The 6,612-nt window shown below is 38.6% G+C and overlaps 1 protein-coding gene across 1 annotated transcript; it reads left to right on the top strand.

Moving 5' to 3' along the window:
- The first annotated feature begins 1,576 nt into the window (after nucleotides 1–1,576).
- Nucleotides 1,577–4,132, top strand: LOC127503365 (olfactory receptor 146-like). The gene has a single exon (XM_051877056.1). It carries the CDS (start codon nucleotides 2,911–2,913, stop codon nucleotides 3,874–3,876), a length of 966 nt encoding a protein of 321 aa, XP_051733016.1. The 5' UTR covers nucleotides 1,577–2,910; the 3' UTR covers nucleotides 3,877–4,132.
- Nucleotides 4,133–6,612: the final 2,480 nt, after the last annotated feature.

The raw sequence follows: 6,612 nt of genomic DNA, 5'->3' as shown, positions 1-6,612 counted from the left end.
GGTTTGTTTACACCTGCCGCGTGCTTTCACGTTGTGTTTTTGTCTTGTGCTATGTAGCACGCAGTCTGTGTTTCACGGGCTGTGTGCTCTCATGTTGTCTTGTTTTGTGTGAACACGTGGCTTATGGGTTCTCTCATTAGCTGCATGTTCATGTTTCGTTTAGTGCTTGTGTTTTTGTTATGTTTGGTGTGAGCACATGGCTTGTCATGTGTTTCTTTGTGCCATGTGCTCTCCTGTCGATTGTCTAACCCCGCCCATCTTGTTACCTGATTATTGGTTCATTTGCCCCACCTGTCCTCCCTCATTACCTGCCTTTTTTGCTCTCCTATTTATTCTCCTTGTGTTTGCAGTCCTGTGCTGGATCGTTGTCGTTGAATGTTACCTTGTGTGTTGCTGTCAAGTTTTAGCCAAGCCAAGCCAAGCCTGTTTTTGTTTTATTTTTATATATTAAATAAAAACCCATCCTCACTGCAATTGAGTCCTCATCCTTCCACCACCCAAACCTGACAGGTTTGAGCTGAATGAGTGTTAGACGCATGCTATCATGTTCAAATGACCTCCACATTTACAAATAGGAGTATAGAGGGTTTGTTGTGATTTTGTGCTTTAATGGTCAGTGTATAGCAATGAGCTGCTATCCGTGCCTGCTAACACCTTGTCAACTGCTCTGTTGTGATTGAGTCCCATTGTGATAGCTGTATTCTGTGGGGTAAACACTAGTGTAGAAACATGGTTCTTTGCAACAATGAGGAAACTGTTCATATTAATAAGGGACTCTCTTCAGTCCAGATAACAAACAGATTTGAAGTTGCCTTATTGGTTTAGTCATGATTAAATTCATATTTCAGGCTACTCACATTCCATGCTTAAACAACCAATTGCTGATTCTCTGTCTCAGTTTGAATTTCAGAAATTCCACCTCCTGTGTCTAGAGGCAGTGCCATCAGCTTGGTCTGCCCCTCCTTTCAGCCAAACTTTGCTAGACTAGATATGACCCTTCAATATTATTTGCACTCTGCAGCTCACTACATGCGTAGTCGTCTAGCCAAATCTACATTTAAAAAATGTATGACTGCTTGGTCTCACTTGAGTTCTTTTGTGCCACTTTCTCCATAGCTGTACTGCCTTCAACCAAAAGTATGGTCACCTGCGCTGCCTGGATCCATCCACCATCTGCGTACTAGAAAATCCATCTATTTGTTTCCTGCTAATGGGCTTTAAAGAGAGAAACCTCAAGTCAATGATCAGCTTTTCTCTTTTGCTCATGGTTTTCTCAGAGGTGGCGAGTTTTCCACACGCACAGATTCTTTTAATCTGTCACATGACCTCACAATTTCTGATGTATCACATTATTCGCACCACTTCATATTTCTAAAGCACTCTAAAACTGATAGGAACAAGAAAGGAATAGTCGTTTTTATCTCTGAATCTACCTCTGCTTTTATCCTCTGTCATCTATGTTGGGCTACCTGAGAAGCCGTCCACAAGCTGGTCAGCAGGATACATTATTTGCCACGGAAGAGAGAAAGCCCATATCCAGGGCCTGGTTTGCCTCTCATCTACGTCCTCTCTGCAATGCTTCGAGCTTCCCCAGAGCTTCCTTCCATTCACTGTGCTATATGCTGCTATAACTGCAGCTTCCTCCACTCCTGTCTCTACATTAAAGGCCATGGGGCAATGGTCTTCAGCTGCTTATGAACGTTACCTCCGGCCAATGCTCGAGCCATCCTTGAGAAAAGCAATGAGTGCTGCTCCTTGATCCATGGCTTGAAAATAAATATTATGGCTTCAATAGCTGTTGGGCCTATTTACATTTAAATACTGTAAATGCAGATGCGTGATGACGCTGCATGTGCTTGGTGCGTGTCCAAAAAGTTTGTCTCTGGTAATTTTTTGACTTAAGTGGTCCTGACTGAACTATGCTAAAACAATACATTGTGAATAATATGCGCTGTTCACGGAGCCAAATGTGAACGTAACTGGTGCCTCATTTCAACCATATTTCAAATTACACACAGAATTCTGTAAATACCTCCAGTTAAAGGTGCATTCATAAATGCATTCAGTTTTTAGTTTTCATTTGGTATCTTAGTATGGAAACACCATCCATAGTGAAAATCAGATCCAAAACCCCTCCAATCTCCTTCCTATAGCAAGATGCATTCTGACTCTCTTCAGTGCTGTTTTGCATCTGCTAACAGCTCGTATGCGTACTGTCAAAAGTTTTTAAACATTATAATTGGCTTCGCATTTGGCTTTATATGATCTGTTCTACATTCGCCACTTTAAAATGCTGAAAAAAGGAATTACAAAAAAAAAAAAAAAAAATTACATCCTCAAGATGTGTTGCATATGTATCTTCCAAAATTTCATAAAAGAAATGTATCATTGTTAAAAAAATATATATATATTTTTTCTAGATTTACAGGTTGTAACTTTACTTGTTACCATAAACACACAATCAGCAGTCTCATTGCTCATGGCAACGAATTCTATGAATTTTTTTTTTTTTTTTTCTTTCCCCAATGGGGTAATGACTATGTCAGAGAAAACAATATAAGCCACACATTAAAAGGCATGAAACTATTTTGAGAAAAAACAAGTCGTACTGTTTGACCTAATCTTTATTGGGAGAATCAAAGGCAGAGTGAGGCAAGATGCTGCGGTTACATTTATAAAGTAAAATTCAATGCTGATAAAGCTGGTTGCTACGTCACATTAGGCAAATATACCTTTGCTTGTGTACATTTTTATAAAACCCCCTTTTTATGTTTGTGTGTTAAGCAATGTAAAAAAAATGTACACATGAGCATGCACAGGGAAATGCTGTTTATTTGTAATTTTACACAAAATGGTAAGGTGAAATGTTTAAGACAATATATAATTAGTAATGTCTGTTAATTGTGTATTATGTTATTATGTTTTCAGATTTGTGTACAGGAACCAATGGACAACCTGACATTCACAAACAGCATTCTCCTTGTGGAGGGACTGAAAGTTACACGTCAGTCATCTCAGCCTGTTTTCATTCTCCTTCTCTTGACTTATGTCTTTACAATGGTATCAAACATTGGACTTATATTTCTGATCTCAACAGAGAAGAATCTGCATGACCCAATGCATTTTCTGTTCTGCAACTTGCCACTGAATGACATACTAGGAACCACTGTCATTATGCCACGCTTGCTGCAGGATATTTTAAAGGACACCTCAGAGCGCTATATATCATATGCAGAGTGTGTTATTCAAGCTTATTTTGTGCATGTATTTACAGTAGCATGTCACTATGTGCTGATGATCATGGCCTTTGACAGATATGTGGCTATATGTAATCCATTGCGATACACATCTATAATGACCAATAAAATGGTTATTAAATTATCAGCATTTGCTTGGGGCCTGGCAATTCTTTTAGTGACAATTATGATAGGACTCACTCTGCGTCTGTCTCGCTGTAGGTATAAAATTGAAAACCCTTTCTGTGACAATGCCTCACTGTTTAAACTGTCCTGTGAAAATGTAGTCATAAATAATGTGTTTGGACTTGTTTATACTGTCGTTGTACTCAGTCTGTCAGCGATGTGTATTTTCATAACATATGTCAAGATTGCTACTGTATGCATAACCAGCAAAAACAAAGCACTCAACAGCAAAGCCATAAAAACCTGCAGCACTCATTTAGCTGTTTATTTAATCATGTATGTTTCTGGAGCTACTTTTATTTTACTTCATCGTTTTCCTGAATACTCTGACAGCAGGAAGCTAGCTAGTATACTGTTTCACATTGTACCACCGGGATTAAATCCCTTAGTATATGGTTTACAAACCAAAGAGATAAGACAAAAGATTGTAAAACACTGGTGTAGAAAAAAGTGAATTCCTCAATGGATTATGTATCTTCATAACATAGTCAATATTATTTTAATGGATTTTGAGTGTGTGAAAATAATATTTACTAATATTTAGCTAAGAATAACTGTAGTACTGTAACACTGCAAACACTGTAACTATTCTGTACTCAAATCCTTTTCAGTATTTATCAGGTGTTTGTATGAGAATTGTTGACTTAAAAATTGAACAAATTTAAATTAAGTTGTAAGCCCATGTTACCTGGGGAAAAAAAGAAAATAAATGACAAGAAAAGAGCACGTGTTTATTTTGGTTCTCTACAAGAACAAAAAGCACTTTAAAAAAAGACTTTAAAATTCTTTGAATATAGAACAAAAAGGCACATATGTGCATAGGATGCAACAAAGCTGGGTTAGTGACAAAACCGGGGTAAAAAAAATAAAAATAAATAATAATAATAATAATTAATTAATTAATTAAAAAAATGTAATATTTTATATAGTGTCTAAGATAGATAGATTGCTTCTTTAGCCTGCTAAGATGATCACGTCGCGCTAGGCGGGAGTGGTTTCAGCAACCAGGCACCTCAGTTCCAGCTATGTCCCGCCTCTTTGCCCATTTTCAGTTACCTGGGAGTGACGCAAGATGACGCGCTGCCAAAATGGCAACAACCGCTTTTTCGCTTCAAAAATGCTCTTCAGAAATCTACGGGTGACATCACGGACACTACGTCCATATTTTTATACAGTCTATGGTGCACACATAGAAAACATTGCGCACAACTGACAGGACCTAAACACATGCAACTTTGGTTTAAACTCTGCATTTCCTTCGATGTGACTATTGTGGATGCGCACATTGCGATATCTATGCTAAAACGATACATTGTCAGCTCTACTGCACATCAAACAGAGTTACTCTGTGCTCCGTACTCTGTGCTTGCCTGGTAGGGTTGCCAACTGTTCCGTATAATACAGAAATTATCCCATACTTAAGACATCAAAGCAGCGTTCCGTTTGTCCCCTAATGGCCACATGTAGATTAGAGAGGCGTATGTGAATGTGCAATTGATCATTTCTTTGCAAGGTAGCGGTATGTACATAACATTTACTGAATTAAAGAGTGAACTCACATACAGGTCCATCTCAGTAAATTAGAATATCATGAAAAAGTTATTTTTTTTTTCTGTAATTTAATTCAAAAAGTAAAACTTAAGTATACTCTAGATTTATTAGACATAAAGTAAAATATTTCCAGACTTTTTTGTTTTCATTTTGATAATTACAGCTTGCTGCTCATCAAAATAAAAATAAAAAAATCAGTATCTCAAATTATTAGAATATTCAATTTCAAGTTCTATTAAATTACCATTCCCAGGATATAAATACTGGGTTTAGGTCAGTAATCCCAACAGCAGTCATGGGGAAGTCTGCTGACTTGACAGTTGTCCAGAAGACGATCATCATGACCCTCTACAATGAGGGTAAGCCACAGAGGATCATTGCTGAAAGAGCTGGCTGTTCGCAGAGTTCTGTGCCAAAGCATATTTATGGAAAGTTGACTGGAAGGAAAAAGTGTGGTAGGAAAAGTAAAAGGAATGACCGCAGGCTTGAGAAGATTGTCAGGCAAAGCCGATTTAAGAACTTAGAAGAGCTTCAAAAGGAGTGGACTGAAGCTGGATTCAGTGCATCAAGAGCCACCACACACAGACGTCTTCAGGAAATGGGCTACAACCATCACATTCCACGTACCAAGCCACTTCTGAACCAAAGACAATATCAGAAGCATCTTACCTGGGCTAAGGAGAAAAAGAACTGGACTGTTGCTCAGTGGTCCAAAGTCCTCTTTCAGATGAAAGTAAATTTTGCATTTCATTTGGAAATCAAGGTCCCAGAGTCTGGAGGAAGAGTGGAGAGGCACAGAAACCATGTTGCTTGAAGTCCAGTGTGAAGTTTCCACAGTCAGTGATGATTTGGGGTGCCATGTCATCTGCTGGTGTTGGTCCACTGTGTTTTCTGAAGTCCACAGTCAACGTAGCCATCTACCAGAAAATTTTAGAGTACTTCATGCTTCCTTCTGCTGACAAGCTTTATGGAGATGCTGATTTCATTTTCCAGCAGGACTTGGCACCTGCCCACACTGCCAAAGGTACCAAAAGCTGGTTCAATGACCATGGTGTTACTGTGCTTGACTGGCCATCAAACTCACCAGACCTGAACCCCATAGAGAATCTATAGGGTATTGTCAAGAGGAAGATGAGAGACACCCGACCCAATAATGCAGATGAGCTGAAGGCCATTGTCAAAGAAACCTGGGCTTCCATACCACCTCAGCAGTGCCACAGACTGATCGCCTCCATGCCACGCCGAATTGAGGCAGTCATTAAAGCAAAAGGAGCCCCTACCAAGTATTGAGTACATATACAGTAAATTAACATACTTTCCAGAAGGCCAACAATTCACTAAATTTTTTTTTTTTTTTTTTTTTTTACTATTTTATAAGTATTCTAATTTGTTGAGATAGTGAATTGGTGGGTTTTTGTTAAATGTGAGCCAAAATCATCCCAATTAAAAGAACCAAAGACTTAAAGTACATCAGTCTGTGTGCACTGAATTTATTTAATACACGAGTTCCACAATTAGAGTTGAATTACTGAAATAAATGAACTTTTCCATGACATTCTAATTTATTGAGATGCACCTGTACATGCGATGTGTCTGTGCGTGCGTGTTCACCCGGATCATCCAGGCTGGATGTTAGCTG

The sequence above is a fragment of the Ctenopharyngodon idella genome, chromosome 21 (assembly GCF_019924925.1).
Source record: "Ctenopharyngodon idella isolate HZGC_01 chromosome 21, HZGC01, whole genome shotgun sequence".
Lineage (NCBI taxonomy): Eukaryota > Metazoa > Chordata > Actinopteri > Cypriniformes > Xenocyprididae > Ctenopharyngodon > Ctenopharyngodon idella.
Note: the sequence above shows the minus strand (reverse complement) of the source record. Positions and strands in the feature narration are given on the sequence as shown.

Coding starts and splice junctions, on each gene's coding strand:
- LOC127503365 (XM_051877056.1), top strand. CDS start 2,911: ATGTTATTATGTTTTCAGATTTGTGTACAGGAACCAATGGACAACCTG.